The 18,272-nt window shown below is 35.6% G+C and overlaps 1 protein-coding gene across 1 annotated transcript in view; it reads left to right on the top strand.

Moving 5' to 3' along the window:
• Positions 1–18,272, top strand: part of RYR3 (ryanodine receptor 3) — a gene marked incomplete at its 5' end in the record, with an annotated part of 148,768 nt that overhangs the window by 43,418 nt on the left and 87,078 nt on the right. Inside the window, 7 exon segments of the mRNA XM_010289925.1 lie at positions 2,847–3,120; positions 4,597–4,711; positions 9,087–9,216; positions 10,248–10,351; positions 13,414–13,549; positions 17,190–17,370; positions 17,829–17,937. Coding sequence (XP_010288227.1) covers positions 2,847–3,120; positions 4,597–4,711; positions 9,087–9,216; positions 10,248–10,351; positions 13,414–13,549; positions 17,190–17,370; positions 17,829–17,937 — 1,049 coding nt within the window.

Genomic DNA, 18,272 nt, shown 5'->3' with positions numbered 1-18,272 from the left:
CCAGATGACCGCCAGAAGTCCCTTCCAACCTCAACTATTCTGTGATTTTTCCGGGATCCATCTGCCAGATCTTATCTCTGTTAACATCTCATTGTTCTCTTTCTAAATGAGGACTCTATTATCCAACCTATATTTACAGTGACTTTATTTAAAGTGAATTTCATCACCATTTTATTCCCCAGTTTTGTCCTTTTAAGTTCTGCATTTTTTTTTTCAGTTATACTCATATTTGCTGTCCTTCATAACTTTGTATCATCAAACTTGTTTGCATCTGCTTATCCCCTTCTCAGGTCTTTTAGAGAAGGAAGGTGCTTAACATCACAAAACACAGCCCGGATGCATGCAGAACTTAACTGCAGTTTCTCCCTCTTTGTTACCACTGCCATTTAGTTCTGCTCTCCGTTTCTTATCTTTTGACCAACAATTCGTCGATGCAAGGACATGGTTAATTGATTTCTTCAAGGCTATTTGCCATACTGCCTAAAACCACTGCCATATAGCAATATCCTACATAGCTTATCAGAAGAAAAAATGAAAACTTTCAACGGTACTAAAACCTAAGAAACGCTAACGCTTGTTATGGAGAAACATTTTTAAAACTCCAGAGAGAAGCTCAAAAAAACACAGGGCCATTTTGTTGCATTTACACAAGATCCTCTGCATAGACAATCCAGGGAAACAATTTCATTTAATGAGAATGTGTTTCTTGTAAAATATTACGTTTGTACTAAAAATTGTAATAATCTTTTAATTATACATATAAATATCTGACAGTTAACTCAAGTGTATAAAATCATCCTCATAATTGAGTCAGTGCAAATAGTATTTTTGTTGCCGAAGTGGAAAATATCTATTAGGAGTAAATCATACGGTATTTTCCCTCATCAAACAAAGAAAAAAAATCCAAAATATCACATTATTTTCAAAGTAATATTCCTTTCAATCCAATAAAAATTATGTATTTCTCGCAGTACTAAGGAAATTAGGAACTAGATTTGTAAAACAAAAAGGCAAAAATTTGTGCACATTTTGTTCTTTAGCCTTATGAGAGAGGCCATCACCTGAGCTATCAAAGACCTAACACAATTTCACAGGAGGAAACCTTAAGTCCTCCTTGAGTTTGCCACTTCAGGTTGCTCTTTTTCCCATGTTTATCCCCTTCCCCTCCAGTCAGAAAGCCAGAGTAAGTAATTCTATTCTTTAATAAGATCATTGACTTTCTGACAGAAGTGTGTTATATTTATGTAACCAGAAATCAGAGACACTCAGTGAGTTGGAAAATTATGGGAACTTGTTCGTTATTCTAGGAGGGAGATTAGTGCAAGAATCAAAGAAGATTGCCTTGTTGCACTGAAAGAAGAAATTGTTTTGGTTGAAGAGTTACACAGTGTTTTGGAACAAAGCTTGTCTAAGGTTTTCATTCATAACATACCCCTAAGAACAGGATTGTCTTAATGAAATACAGAATCTCTCCCCACAGAAAAGAGCCTGTTTAATGAACAAAATCTGAGAATTAATGACAGTTTTCTATAAATACATCATTAAGTAAACTGTAAGGGAGAAGTGTTAGCAAGTGAAAGTATAGTGTAGACATGAAAATAAATGGATATACATTTTTGTGCTGGAAATTGGGAGGGGGCGGTTCTTACCATTGAAAGAACTTTGTGAAAGTCAAGAGATAACTTTGAAAATAGATGAAACAAATTTGCAGTATTTTAAGAGGGAAGGTGATTATTGATGTTCTATTGGTTATCAACAGCAGACATGCATTGGAACAAGGACCAGAACATGTGTTTAGTTTTCAGATAAATTTCCTAACCTCTCGCCTCAGAAAAATCGTTTTCAGGGTCATTGAGCAGGTAATGTATACAACAGAACTGCTTCAAGCATTATCCATTGTGTGGTTCCAAACCATTTTTTTAGAAATGGTTTTAGTCATTGTATTCCCAAGTGACAGTGAGTTTCCCCAGACAGATGGGAAATACAGATTAAATTCCCCTATTCTAAGTCAGTTTGCATTTCCTACTGCTTAGTGTGATTGCATCATCATACAATTCTGATAATGTTTCCAAGTAGATCATCTTTTTGAAGACAATGTAGATCCTTTGTTTGAACAACAAAATAGCTAAATATTCATCAAGTGAATGAGCAGCAAAAGCTGCTCAAGCCACCCTGGCTAGGCCCTGAATTGGATATTTGATTTAAAAAGGCGGCTATCTCATCCTCCTTTCTGGCAGTTTTGTAAGTTTAGAATGGATTTTATTTCCTCCTCTTTCCCCTCCGGCAAAGTTGATTGGCAAGCTGAGCTCACATTCATGAATATTTCTGCTGTAATTGAACACATATTGTCAGCCAATAAACTGTTTACTGAAATTTTTACTGTTTATGATTTTTGTATTCCAAACCTAGGCTGATCATCAAAAATATTATGTTTCTTTGGCATTATAAAATTAGGTTTTAGTCATTCCTAATGAAAAGGTGTTTGTGCTGCACTTAGTGTGATGTTACAAATCTTGATCTAGAAATGAAGGATAAATTAAAAGTTTAAATAGAGCATTTAACTTACAAGGATGATTCTTAGTCATGATCAACTAAGAAATTTTCATTGCCGACAATGCTAAGTAGATGTTTCTTGTTTTCCATCTCTAAAGAGCTTCACACTTACCTTGAAAGATCTAGAAATTATTTTTCCAGTTGAAAAGTGCTGTTCAGTCTGCTTGTGTTCTTTTGCTCTCTCACAATGACCTCATTGTCTACTGTTACCTAATATTTTACTGTAATACATGTTTTTGACATTTTTTGTTGTTGTAATAGCTGGTAACATTTTATCTATTTTATTCTTTTAGCTACACTGAAAGAACTCATATCCCAGACTATGGTGCGCTGGTCCCAGGAAGATCAGATTCAAGATCCCGAATTAGTTCGGATTATGTACACTCTCCTTCGTAGGCAGTATGACAGCATTGGTGAGCTGCTGCAAGCTCTGAGGAAAGCATACACCATTAGTGCTGCCTCTGTGAAGGATACCATTAATCTGCTTGCAGCACTGGGCCAGATTCGCTCACTTCTCAGTGTCAGGATGGGAAAAGAGGAGGAATTGCTAATGATTAATGGATTAGGGTATGGAATTAACATAATTTTATTTTTAAGTTTGTGTAAAGCTTTTTATTAGTAAACCCTTTCATTTTACATCCTGGATGAAAATTGCTACTGTACTAAAATGCAGATATGTACCAGAAATTTTCATTTTCACAGATATTTCTGTGATGGCTCCAATTGATCTCTTTAGCAGTATCAAATGTGTCAAAGGTTCTGTGAATAAGGTATTTTCTCATCTAAAGAAAATGGACTCCCTTGACTATAGTTAAGCCTAACGCTTAAAGCTTCACCAAAGTTCATGTTTTAGCAGCTCTGGAGAAAACAGATAACTTAAATCTTTATTGGTGTCAGTACTATATGTTTCTCAAACTTAAAGCTAGCGTTATATTTCATGCATGAGTGAATAAACTTGCTGGTGTTTTTTTAATTGGAAAGTTTGTGCAAGCAGTTAGGTAGAACCAGCAAAGTGTTGTTGTGATCTGAAGTATTTCAGACTGATTAGTATTTTTGATGTCATCATCAGTGGCAACTTAAAATATTTGAACATTGTAGACTGCTTATATATCCTTTATAACATTAGAATTATAAGAAATTGCCTTTATATAACGCCTGCTGATGTGAGAATATTTTTTCTGCATCTCTGCTATGAAATTACCTCTGTTAGGCAGCAGTGTTATGGTGCATGCCTGCATGTCTGTTACTCCTCTTATGTGAATAATTGCCGGAATAGTCCACTTAATGTTGGAAGGAAAAAAAAAAAAAGATCACAGAAAATTAATTACTTCAATTAAAATGGTGTGTTTAAAAAGGAGAAGATGATAGTACAATTGCCTGGGAACTGTATTTATTTGTTCTTCATCAAAAACATTGAACAATTTCTCTCCTTCACAACAGTTGTAAGGAATTTCAATTATACTTAATACAATTTTTACATTGAAGTAGTATTTTTGTAAAAACTACAAAGACTAATCTCTTCAATTGAATTGACCAAATCATGGTAACAACTCATTAGTTAGTATGTGTCAGTATTACCTAATTTGTCCCTGATCCTGAGTTTGTAGTGTTGCTGAGAGTTCTAGCAGGGATAAAGTGTAAGTTTTGTCTAAACTTAGTCTGAATTGTGTGTACCCTTCCCAGATCCTCATTCTGTACTTAAAACATAACAGAATGTATTCATTTCCACTTAGATCATCACAGAATATATGTTTTCTTTAAAGAGAACAGATAGTAAAAGCAATATAAAGATGAAGAAATACCATTTTGAAATAATTGAAAAGTTTAGATTCTTATTATATGGAATTCATGAAAATTAGAAGAATGACAGTATATTGAAATATGAAGCATTTAATTGGTAGGTGGTTTTGTATTACGCTGAAGTCTAAGTATTTAAGATTATGTTATTACAGTGAATGTGTATTTCTGAAATCTAATGCATGATTGATTTAAATTTAAGTGGTGTTTCTTAAAAACACATTGTTGTCTTTTCTTCCATTTTAGGGATATAATGAACAACAAGGTGTTTTATCAGCATCCCAACTTAATGAGAGTCTTGGGCATGCATGAGACTGTTATGGATGTGATGGTGAATGTGCTTGGAGGAGATAAATCTCAGGTAATTTTACCATAATTTTACTGTGTGTTTTGCATTTTGAACCATTCCAAAAGTCTACTAGGATGTTTAAAGAAGAAGTATCCAAAGAAAAATATATTTTCCTCATGTAAGATAGTTTTTGCTTTTCCGAATTGAAGTATCGATTAATGTTAAAAATATAACAATTTTTATAGTACTAGAGGGAGAGAGAAGCCAGCATTCTAGGACTTGATTTTTAAAAAGTGAGAGGTTATAGGTATTTCATTTCTCTTTTAATAGGACTTTAAAAGGTTTTGATCTTAATTTTAAATCAAATGTATACGTTAGCTACATTTATGAGAGGTGTAGCTCTGCTGGGAAAATACACCTCTTCATCTTAGAGACAGTGTTTTTAGCAGTAAATTGTAAGAGATGAACACCAACTTAATTTTGCTCAAATTCAGATACTTGAGTAATAATTGTCTTGCATTTTTGTTTTTTCACATTTCTGTGTGATATGGTTGAATATATATATGTGTATTAGTTTAAAGGCAGAGTGGCATAAATTTTGAGAAGCCTAGCTGGACATTTAGACTACTGAAGAAAGTCAGAAGTGAAGTGGTCTTATCTTCTTTTTTCTCTTTGCTTATGCTTGATGTTTTTATTCTATTGCCTCCCACCCAAAAAGTGGGGTCTTTTCTAAGCCCAGTACTGCTTATCTCATTTTCTTTTGCCTGGCCACTCCTTCTTATGTGTTTGGAATGATTTTCAGCCCATTTTACTACCTTGTTCTTATCTTGTCTCTGTCTGGCAGCTTTTCATTACCTGAATGCCTTCTGTGTACAGCTACGCCCCTCTTTCTTTGCCTCTTTGGTCATGTAGCTCATATACTTCTGTAAATTACTTATACATTGTGTGTGGCAATTCCGCCACAGTGTTACCAAGGATTCATATCCTGGTTTTAGTTATTCTGTTTTAATATGCTCACGTTTGAATTCAAGTCAAGCCACAGTTAAATAAGACGATTAATACTTTTCTAATTTATAGGTGTCACAACCTTCTGTTTTTGCCACAATGTGTATATATAGTCAAAGGTGGGGGGGGGAAAAAAACCCAAACCAACAATAACCACCCCACAGGGCCTTCAAATTCTATTAAAAATGCTTTCATAGGAAATTTTAGTAACACAGATCTGCAAAAATCTTTACAGAAATTACCGTGATATCCTTCAAGGTGAATGCAGACCTAGAAAATCACTTGGTAACTTGGTGTTGCAGCATTTATGCATCTGGCCACAGAAAATGTCCTATTTTATGTCTCTGTGTTTATGAAATGCATGCAGAGAGTTAGGTACCTCAGAAGGAATCCAAAACCTCACCTACTGAACTGGAACAGGCATAGGAGTAGAAATCTTATGAAGAAGTATGGACAAGAAATAGGGTGTGTTTGGAATTTGATCTATTCCAGACTCTGGTGCCCCATTTTCGCCTTCAGTGTGGAAACTTCCAGATACTCATGATTCAGAACCCGTAATTTTCTTATGGAGTCACAGGGCTACAGTCATGTTATGGAATAACACAGCAAGGCTTATTAACAAAGAGTTTTGCACACCGTTAGCATTAGCATAAATTGGCACAGATTTTTAGATATTGAAGGGGAGAGATTTCGCAAAACAAACCATTGGGCAGGAAACTGTACAGGCAGAGGAGTGTTGCTTCTGAATTCCCAGCCTGAAGTTTCCTTCATAGGAACTGCAATCTTTCAGGGAGAGAAAGTACTGCTTTTAAAATGATTGTCTATTGACCTCCTGCTGGTGTGCTTAATTTCTAATCTGGTAGAGAAGCCTCACTTGAAAGGTTGTTGACCCTAAGTAGAACCACTAGGCTGTAATCTGGAAAAGGTGTATGTTCATGCATGCTGTGGATCTCTCACTCTGCCACATAAGGTGGTATTCTGAATAATAAAGAGTAGGGCCAGAAACAGTGAGTGTGCCTTGGTCAACTGTGGTTTTATATATTCATTTGAAATTCTTTGTGGGTTTGTCCAGTGAGTCGCTTACATACAGGTGGCATCAAGCACTAGAACACTACTTTTCCTGCTCTCATGCAAGTTCCTCACGGCGAGATTGTTAGTATGTTCCCTTTTGTTTTCTCTTTCCAGCTTCAGCGTTACAGCTTCATGAGATGGAATGAGCAACCATGCAGTGTAGTCTCTGGTTTAGGGACTGGACATTTTCCTAGGTTGTGGCAGCAGATGGTTTAATATAGATCTCCAGTTTCTTGGATTAAGTGATTTTTATCATGAGGCTGTATTGAGACATAAAGTGAGACTGTTAACAGCTCACACTTCTCTGAAGTGAAGGAATGGTGAGAAGGTAAAAACTTTTCAGTTCAAACTGAAGAGGATTTATGCCAGGCTTCTTTCCAGCTGTGCCATTAATAAATGAGTCAGAAATAGATGTGGAGATCTGTGGAATATGGTGTGGCTGAAGGTATCTCAGTACTTTACAAGTGTTTTGCTAGTACTGGCTAACAAAACCCTGGAAAGGTACTTCATTGGTGAAATGTATATCCCAGAAAATACTTGGGCAAGCTTTCAGCATTTCCATCATAGTTTCCATCATAGTTAGGTTTAAGTGTGTATCTTAATGACTAAGATAGTTATTTTAAAGACTGTGTCTTTAGATCTTACAATTTCGGATTCTTAATGTCATGTTGGTTTCTGGTGTTGGTTGTTCACTCATTTTCAGAGAATCCTGAGTAACACCTTTTTGGGCAGTCAGAATTGAATTGTTTTACTTCAAAATTGTTTCTTACTGATTGAAAGTTTTAGAATTCCATATTCATATGTATTCCTGTCAATAATGAGGAATTTCTAAAATGACAAATTTTAACAGTATTGCTGTTTAGTGTAATTTTCTAAACAAAGTTATGTCACACATTGTGTTAAAATACGTGTAAATTTGGGGGGTGGAAGCTTTCCTGAATGTTTTCATGAATGAATGAATGTTTTTTATTCATTTTCATCTGTACTACATTTAAGAACAGAAATCATATATGATGCTGCTTGTGCATAATAGCCCCTTCATGACCGAAATAGACAAATGAGCCATATATATTAGCAAAAAAACTGTCCCGAAGTAGAACTGCAGTTAGTCCAGTCTCTGGAAGTTAGAAAGTGCAGCTGATATCTTGAAAATATAATACATATCATACAGCTTTTAATTACATAATCACTTTTTTTGCAAGATTGTTGTCTCCTTAGGTAAAATGGTTGCATTTCTCAGAATGAATTAAAGCTGTTTTGTAAAGAAAGCAACATTTATTAGACTTTATTATAATAAAGTGTAAGCAGTATTATTTATAGTTGAAAGGTATGAAGTGAAGGAGGCAGGATGTCATAGGAAAAAAACCATGATATTGTGATCAAAATGCTCAGATATCACCTTGGATATTATAGAATATATATAGCACATATAGAATATATTCCTGCTTGTGCCTAAATGGTGCTAGTCAGATTATTTAAAAAAGAATTCTTCTTGATGGTAGTGAATTTTCTCATTAATTTTGTGAGTACCCATAGGAAATAGATCTGCAACTGAAACTGATGCTTTCAAAAAAGTGCTGTATAATGGTAAACGTAATAAATCAGATGGAAAAGCCTTTAAACAGGCGTCAAAAATCTATCCCATGATTTTTCATCTTGTTCTTTCAGCTCCTTCAGTAAAATGTGAGAATGACATAACTTGTTCATCTCAGAAGGTGTTATGACTAATTGCAACTTGTGAAAAATTCTTTCATGAGTGCTACAGATAATATTATTTTATTTTTAGAGGAGAAATCTGTGCACATAATGTGCAGCAAGTAAAGGGTTGGGGGGGTTCATTTGGTTTTAGTTTTAAAAGCATTTGATAGTTAATGCAATTTAATGTCTTGTTTTATCAGGCCTATGCATTGAACAATATAGGAGTCTTGTAGAAATGTTTTATATGAAGACTGTATATTCTTATTGTAATATGGTAGGATAAACTAAGGTTCTTAAATATTCTTTACTCTGCTATGACCTAATATTGGGAGTTGAGCTTGTTATCGTAATGCTGCTAAGACAAGAGTTTTTGTAAAACTGCATTTGCTAGTCTGCAAATTGCTTTAATGGGAGTTATTTCTCCGTTTTTTTCCCCAGTATGTCACCTGTAGTCCTCTGCAAAATGTTCAACATTTTAAACCTAATCGCCTAATGAATACAAAAGTTAAAAGGAAATGTGGGTCCTTTCTTAAGTTAGAAGCAAAGCAACTATCAGCTGCTTATCGCCTTGGTAACTTCACTCTACTTTCCTTGTTAGGATTGCAGGAAGAAGAATTGGAACAGATTGGTAATTAACATATTTCACTGCTTTGTCAACTTTCTTCTTCAGCAGATCGTTTTTCCTAAGATGGTGGCAAGCTGTTGTCGATTCCTGTGCTACTTCTGTCGAATTAGTCGTCAAAACCAAAAGGCCATGTTTGAGCATCTTAGTTACTTATTGGAAAACAGCAGTGTTGGACTGGGTATGTCATGTGGCTGTCACAGCTAAAAACAAGACCAGGAGGAACTGTGATATCACAAGACTAGTATCTAATTTGTATAGCAAGCTGAAGCATGTGATGAAGCCTCTCTCAAATATAAACCACTCTCTCAAATATAAACCACTTTGTGGTTTCACCTCTAACTTTTTTTTTTTTTTTACTTTCATCCTTAAGTGCCTGTGAATTGTATTAGAAACATAATAGTCTAAATCTGTGTTTTTAAATACCTTGAAAAGTTCAGGATTAAATCCATACAGTTTGACATTTTTTCCATTCAAAATAGTTGTGATTGGAAAGCTAAGATTAAATTAACCCTTTATGGTGTTTGCCTGTTTCATCTGGTTTCATTTCCCGTCCCTCTAAAGTTTAGGCCACTGATGTGAATTTCCTATTTTTCCTTTGGAACACTGAATGCATTTTTTTTAATGTGTGTGCATTAGATTTTGTAATGCAAGGAAAGTTGTCTTGTCTAGATAGCTGGCTATATTAATAAGATATAGCAATGCAAGATACTGAGTGATTTCACAGTGCTTTAGCTGTTCATAGTGACCGTTTCAGTGCCTGCATTTGCCCATATTAAACACAGGCATAAGACTAAAAGAAGGAAAACAGGTAACTGACGCTTGAAAATGTCTCTTTTAGCTCAATATAGGCATATTTTAAAATCTTGAATTGATAGGGTTGTGCAGAATTACGTAGTTAACATTGCTCTGCTAAAGATAGTATAATACTCCTCTGATTTGTTATGTTGTTAATACTGATTTCTTCATCTGTATTTAAAAACAATGTGGTTGAGTGTATTTATAGATATGGATGTCAAGTCAGAAAAAAATTTTGGCATTTATTTTAACATTACTCAAAACAGTTAACCGTGTTCTTGAGTGAAGAACAGCCATACAATGTACTATGAATATAGTTATGTTCTAGATTCCAGTGTGATTGCTGCCCTCTGCTGCATGATTGTGATTACTGCGAACTGTATTTAATTACTGTATATTAACTTTTTTCTGCAGCATTTCCTTCAATGAGAGGGTCGACACCACTAGATGTTGCAGCAGCCTCTGTGATGGACAACAATGAGCTTGCACTAGCATTGGAGGAGCCAGATCTTGATAAGGTAAGTGATCACTCTGACCTATTTACCTATTTATTAAATAGTGTACTTGTACTAGAAGGGAAAAGGACAGGTATGATTATAGTAATTTTGGGGTATGATCTCCTCAGAAATACCATTCAAGGTATGTGCTGTCTCAAGGTAAGATTGACTGACCAATATTTTCCCTGATTTCGCTTTACGGTTAGTGGGAATCACAGCAAGAGAGATTTATTTCTATCTTCTGCATCCTTTCGCTATTGCTATCAGGTAGAAAGCATGACGAGAAAAAGACATGAAACAGGAGAAAGGCATATCAAAAAACATGATTTGGGGAGGAGCAAATTAGAATTAAGAGGAGAATGTGAAGAAAGGAAGCAAGTCTCTTGGCTTAAGTCATAGAGACTGATGGGAATGGAGGGAAGAGCTATAGACAAAGGGCAGGTATTTGAAGAAGGGAAGTTGGAACAGGATTTTAAGGTTAGTTGCATTAGTAAACTGAATCCAGGACTCAGGTCATTAGCAATGGTTAGGATTAAAGGGAAATGTGAGGACAGGCAGGATGAACTAGAAATGGTGGGTAAAAGGATATAAAAAATGGCATGAAAGTTCTTTGTCTATCCAGGAAGGAAAACAGATTAAGAGATGAAAGATGGATGCACCGTTGGAAGAGGAGGATAGTGGGGAAAGGAAGTGATATGTGCTAGCACAGCGCTGGCAAACAGAAAACAGAAGTCAGGGTTTAATATAAATGGACGTCGTGGTTTAACCAATAGAGGAGAACTTAAGCACTTAAATGATAGCTTGGCACAGGGAAAGCCTTTGTGCAGTATGGGAGAATCCTGTGATGAGAGTAGAACCAGTTGTGGGGGTGTTTGTGATCAACACATGCTTGGGAGAGAAAAAGTTGGGAAATGGAAATAAATGGACGTATGATGGGGATAGGTAGGAGAAGACAGAGACAAGAATATGAAGGGAAAGGTGTATACTAATTAGATAAAGGTAGCGTTGAGAGCAATTATCAATTCTGGATCACCTGCCAAGTTGCTGAGAGTACACTCTGTCCTGTCATTAATAAAGATATTAAACAGTATTGGCCCCAGTATTGACCCTTGGGGTACACCACTAGTGACTGGAACGCTACCAGTGGTGGTCTCATATTTTCATGGAAAGTCCTGTAAGTTAAGTCACTTAAACTGAATCTCACTGTTGACCATTAACTGCATGTTCCTTATTTACTGATTGCTTACCTTGGAATACTTGGCACTGTACAAGTGCTGAATGTTCAAATAGTAACAGGTATCAACTGCAACATACACAATATTTTATGCTGAACAATCAGGCTGTATGTGTCTTGGACTGGGCTTCCCATATTCATCAATCGTTTTAGCTGTAAGAATGGTAATGCATTGGCTGTATTATATGAACTTTGGTGAGTCGATAATTTTATCTAGTGCAGTATGTGGATGTTATTCAGTAAATAAATATATTGAATAACAAGAAAAAACAAATACTGTATAGCTATCAGTTCGATGAATGTGGCATACATACACTACTCACAGAATAATACAGCGTTTCTTCGTGACAAATGTTTGTACCATAAAGCCTGTGTTCAAAGCAAATAAATTGCGAGTAGGTGACTTAACTTTTGAACTTTTGCCATTGCAAATTTGATCTCTTTTTACTGCAAATGTGTGAATATGTGGAAGGTAGAGGATTGCGTGAGAAACGTATGCCACGGCCTGATGACATACTGTAGTAAACTGAATAGATTAAATTATGGGTTTTGATGGTAGCATTATAAAATCTGAAAAGAGATAGAGAAGAGATATATTCTACTGGTTTTCTCACATTCTGTACAACCTGCATCTCTAGACTTCCAGAAGTGTGTATTCACTCATATCTTCCGAATGGATACTAGAAAACTACCAAGTCCTATTAGGAATTGCATACTTTTTCCACCGAGTGCACTGCGTAACTTCCTTACTGCATACTGTAATAAGCAAATTTTTCGTATCAGCCCATTTTTCCTCTGTTGCAGCCTTTTGGAGGCGACTTGTGTACTGTATTAGCAGAGGTATAATTCTTCTTCCTGAATTCGTAACTAGTTTCTGTCTTAGGGCATTAGATGATGACTAAATGTGATCTTATTGATGGTGGAATTGCTATAGGGTGTTTAAGTAGAATAACGTATCTCCCTTTTCCAAATAGAAAAACCTATCTCCCTTTTGCCACACATTTTTGGCTGCCTTCCATTGTAAGAAATGATAATTTGTATCTCTTTCTACAGGTTCATGAAAGGTTCTTGAGGTTCATTACCTATTTCAGAAGACATTTAAGTACTATAATCATGTTCATTTGTGATTTTAAATAAAAACAAAACCACGTTTGTTCAGTCACCTGCAAATTTCCTTTTAAATGATTGGGAAATCATTCTGTACATGTTTCAGAAATTCAGTTTACTATAATTAATGAAATTTGTCGTAACTTCTCAAAGATTTTTCTTAAAGATACTTCTCTTGATAAGAAATACTGTGTTAGCAATTTATGTATTACCAAAAATTTTAACCTTTCTGGTTTCAGACTCTTAAAACTGTTCACTGATATTTATCAGTCACCTGAAAAATGTCATTGTTTGCATATCTATAAAAATCAGAATTACAGATAAACTTTTGATGCAATATTTATTTTGCTATTATAGCAAATTAACCATACATGGTTATTGTTGTGATTTTTGAAGTTGTTAAATACTATTTTAACTGTAAAAAAAAAAAATCTGAAGTCCACAATATTTTATTCTACTTTTCACATTACACATTAATTTATGTTGTTGTATTCTTGTGTCATCATATAATTAGGTAACATCATAAATAAATAATGGTTGACTTTTGTCATCATCCTCGAAAGAATGAACTAGAAACAAACACTGATGCAATAATGAACTATGTTGGTATTTTCTCAGGTGAATCACCTAGTATATAAAAACCTTATTATTAAAAAAAAATTGCTCTGTTCATTTTGTTTCATACTTATTTTTAGAAATTTATTTCTACACACATGAATAAATGATTACGTCTGTATTGTAGGTTGTTACCTACCTGGCAGGTTGTGGCCTGCAGAGTTGTCCAGTATTGCTTGCTAAAGGATATCCAGACATTGGATGGAATCCAATAGAGGGTGAACGTTACCTGTCATTCTTAAGATTTGCAGTTTTTGTTAATAGTAAGTATAATTTCTTGGCATCCAAATTCCATCAAAAGGTTTCCTTTAAATTTGCTTTTCTAACCATAAAAATGTGTTAATGGATGAAGAGAGGTTAATGCATACTGTTCCATTACAAACAAGATTAGTGGTATATGCTGTTTATTTTAGTTTTTTAAATCTTCATAGTTGCATTTTTTCCTTACTCTTTGTGCAACTTGCATAATTGGAGTAACCTGTTAAGGTAGCAAATGATGTTAGGAATTCTTTTAGTAAGTAAATGGTGGTATTTACTTATACCACATATGCTGGTTATAAACAGAACCAGTCAGCACTGATTTTAGACCTTTCTTGGCCACTAAACCACTGGGAGATTTGGAAATTTGTAATTATCCATTTTGCAATATGGGAAGTGTTTAAAAAGGGCAGCTAGGGACAGCCAGAAGGGAAATAATTTTGAACAGTCTCATTTTTAGATTTTGACTTTTCTATTCACATACTATTTGTCTGAAATGATCAAGTAATACCTGCAACAGTAGGTTGTAGTAGTCATTGAATTAATAAAGTGTAGTAGTCATTGAGTTAATAAAGTATGTGAGTTTTATTGTTGATTTTATAAATAAGTGTTAACAGTGAAGATGTATAATTAGGTGAAGATAACTTTGATATTCTGTGATAGTTCATTTAGTATGAAGAGTAAACTGTGCTGGATGGACTGCTAGTCAGTAGAATTAAGTTTTCCCTTCAATTGTTCCAGCTGCTTTTTATCTGAAAAACAGTTAGGTTTTGGTTTTGAACCTTCTCATTATGACAGTTTTGGAGACAGCACTTTGGAAAATCAGATTACTAATTTCTCCGTGTTCTCTGCTTGCGAAGACAATTAGAAATATAAATTGGTAAAATATTTGGGTTGTTTAGATAAAAGCAACAAGCACACACTTATAAACACATGAATTAATTTTGTTTCTGGCGAATGAATCCTTGGAATAAGCAAAACTTCTTTCTTCAAGCAAAATTCTTTATTAACTTGGCCTGTGAGGTAAATTAAAGGAGGCTGCGAGATTTTAAAGCTACTTTCAGCAGTTTGGTATCCCATCAGAAGGGATATGGAAAAGAAATATATACAGAAAAGGTCGGAATAAGATTCTAGTGCCAAATGCAGTGTACAAGAAATTGAAAATGTAGACTAATTAATTCTTGATAAACTTTTATTGGCTTCAGTAGAGCAACATTAAAGATTAATTTGATGTCTGTGCTTAAGTTTCTTTCCTGCATGTTCTAAATGTAAACTACCTGCAAGGGTCTTTTTCTGAAATGTGGCTCCTTTTACTCTAAATTGCATTCCTTGCAAAGCTATCACTGGTGTGTCAAAACCTACCAAATTTATCTTACTTTTTAACATCTAGATCTAAACTGTATTGGAAATGAGCCACAAAATTGTGCTTTTCCCCTGCAGTATGAAAATAAGGTAAATGAAAAAAAAAAAAAAAAGACTGAATCTGTGCAAAGTCAGTAGTTAGGTATAGAATCACAGAGTCATTTAGGTTGGAAAAGAGCCCTAAGATCATCGAGCCTGACCATAAACCTAACACTGCCAAGTCCACCACTAAACCATGTCCCTAAGCACCACATCTACACCTCTTTTAAATACTTCCAGGGATGGTGACTCCACCACTTCCCTGGGCAGCTTGTTCCGATGCTTCACCACCCTTTCAGTGAAGAAATTTTTCCTAGTATCCAATCTAAACCTCCCCTGGTGCAACTTGAGGCCATTTCTTCTCATCCTATGTTCCATATCAAGATCATACTGGTGTTTTAAGTGGGGAAAAATACAGTACTGATATGTTTAAAGTGCTTAGCTGCTCCTTCTAGACCCAGTCAGTCCCAGTTACCCCACTTACCATTGCCTTCTGTTGACTGTGGCTTCCTGGTAGCACCACTGCTGCTCTCAGCTAAACCACAGTTTATAACCCTACTTTTTTTGGTGGCTGCTAAAGCTGCAACATTCAGTTTAATATAAACTTGCTACTTGCATTTCTGTACTGGTTTAGTGTTGTAGCTTGCATGTAATATATAGATACTGATGATGCAACCTACTGACATCATAATTTTGTGACTGTGAACTATTTATTTTTCTGTAATTTGTTTTCTTCCTATATGTCTTATTAATTTCATACGTTCCTACAGATTATCAGTATTCTTAGAAGGTAGCCACTGTGAATTTCTAAACGGTTGCATTTAACCATAAGCTGAGCTTTTGACACAATTAGTATTCCTATGATGCTTCCACGTGCCACTAATTGCAGTCCACAAAGCAGTTACTTACCAGAAGTTAGTTACATACAAAGAGTTCATTTATATAAATTTATACAATAGTTAAATCCCCTCTTTCCCCTTTTCAAATATACATACATTTTTTCACACAATGCTGTTATAAATGGGGTTGTTTCGGGCAAGCCATGACCTTTAAAACTGATTTTAATGTGCTTTTTGTATATAGAAAAGATTAATTACTCAATTTCAGGCTTTAAATAGCAAGCAGAAGATTTAACGAATATTTAAACATGCATTAGAAAGAATCAGGAGATTTTACTCTAGGTGTATTTAACCTAAAATACAATTTGTTTTTCTTCAGTCATATTGAGAAGATTAAACTCTGAGATGAGTTTTCCACTAATGAAGTACTAAGGACATAATGTTAAGCTACATTCCTTGCTTCAGTTGTCCCATTAAAAATCAAATCACTCTCATGCCGTGTACTAGGTCTGGCTGGGATGGAGTTAACTTTCTTCGTAGCAACCCATACTGTGCTTTTCATTTACGGCTACAACAGCATTGATAACATTCCGATGTTTTGACTGTTGCTGAGCAGTACTTGTGCAGCATGAAGGCTATCTCTTTTTTTTTTTTTTTTTAACTACTCTGCCCCTTCCCCTCCTTCCCTAGCCCCAGTGAGTAGGTTCAGGGTGGGCAAGAGGTTGGGAGGGGACAGCTGACAGGTATATTCCATACCATGGCATTGTGTTCAGCAATAAAAGCTCAGGGAAAGGAAAAGGAAAAGGGGAACGTTCATGGTTATGGCACTTGTCTTCCCAAACAACCATTACGCATTTTGAGGCCCTGGTTTCTAGAAACTGGCTGACAGCTGCCTGGGAAGCAGTGAATTAATTGTCTTTTTGCTTTGCTTGCATGCATAGCTTTTGCTTTTAGACGGTTGCTGTCTCGATCCATGAGGCGTCACACCTTCCTTCTGTTTCCTTCCTGTCCACAGGAGAGGGGAGAGAGTGAGAGGCTGGGGCGAGTTGGCTGGCGTCAAAACTTCCTTCCCACCCAATAGCAGACTTCTTGTCTCTTGGGAATATTAGCCTTTATACCAGAGAAGGTAGTCTTTGCCATAAAAAGCAAGTTAACCTTCTAAAGTGAACCTTTATAGATTGAGTGTAATAAAACTTTTGCAAGGCAAGTCTACATTGTCACTTTTAAACCTCGGTATATTTTTGATAAAGCACATCCAATGCTGCCAGCTTGATACATTTTTGTTTTCAAAAATAAGGATGAGGATTTGTTTCCTATTTTGTAAAATTTACAGGAAAATGCAATTGTCTTCTGACTTAAGAATATCTTTCAGGAGAAAGTATGTATAGTACCTTTTGGTCCTTAGGTGAAAGTGTTGAGGAAAATGCAAGTGTTGTTGTCAAGCTCCTTATTCGACGTCCGGAGTGCTTCGGACCAGACCTTAGGGGAGAAGGAGGAAATGGTTTGCTGGCAGCTATGCAGGAAGCTATTAGGATCTCAGAGAATCCTACTCGTGACCTCCCCTCCCAGGCATATAAAAGAGAAGGGTAAGTAAATACGAATGCTTGTTTGGCAAATGATGATTTAATAGCTGGTTTAATCATGCTCACAATACGTGGATAATAGGCCCTGTTGTGTAAGGCATTATACAAACAGAGCATTAGAGATTCGCGCCCACAAGCAGTTTTCATATGGAATTCATAAAGCACGAGCTAGATAAAAGCGGAGTAAGAGTTGCAGAACAGAAGCCTGAAGGACAAAGCAAAGGAGAAGGCTGTTGTGGAATGAAGCTAAGGTAAAGTGAAAGAGGAAGGTAGAAGGCTTATGTGAAGTCAGTTATTACTGTTCAATTGCATGCTTACTCTAGGGATAAAAACTCTGTAATCCAGAGCCAGAGGAAATTGGTATATCTGATTAATAGTCTCTGGAACATGGATCTAGCTCCAGAAAGGAGCTATAAGCTTACATTTAGCAAAAATGCTCACTGGTATTGTTTACCTTTTAGTGAGGAGGAGGAGGAGGAGGAGGAGGAGATTGTGCACATGGGCAATGCAATCATGTCATTTTACTCAGCTCTTATAGATTTACTTGGACGCTGTGCACCAGAAATGCATGTAAGTTAATTTTGTCACTTGGCCGGAAAATGTAGATTTGTAAACAGAACTGTTACGTGTCTAATTAAACTGTTCTCTATTCCAAGGCTTCTTCCTTTCAGAAGGTGGACTTAACTGCATTTCTTGCTGTATCTAGACAGATTTGTTCCCTGCAATCTGTTTATAAATAATAATAGTCTTTTGATTCGTTATGCTTTTTTATTTACCTAAAATTTTGAGGATTTTTATATGACTATGGAATCAAAGCAAAGATGAACTACTAGTGTTGCTCACTTACGTTACCAATGAAATTTCTGAAACTGGCCCTTTACTGTTCTCTAGAAAGCCATAAAAAT

Source organism: Phaethon lepturus, unplaced genomic scaffold (assembly GCF_000687285.1).
Source record: "Phaethon lepturus isolate BGI_N335 unplaced genomic scaffold, ASM68728v1 scaffold8846, whole genome shotgun sequence".
NCBI lineage: Eukaryota > Metazoa > Chordata > Aves > Phaethontiformes > Phaethontidae > Phaethon > Phaethon lepturus.
This window is presented reverse-complemented; position numbering and strand designations above follow the sequence as displayed.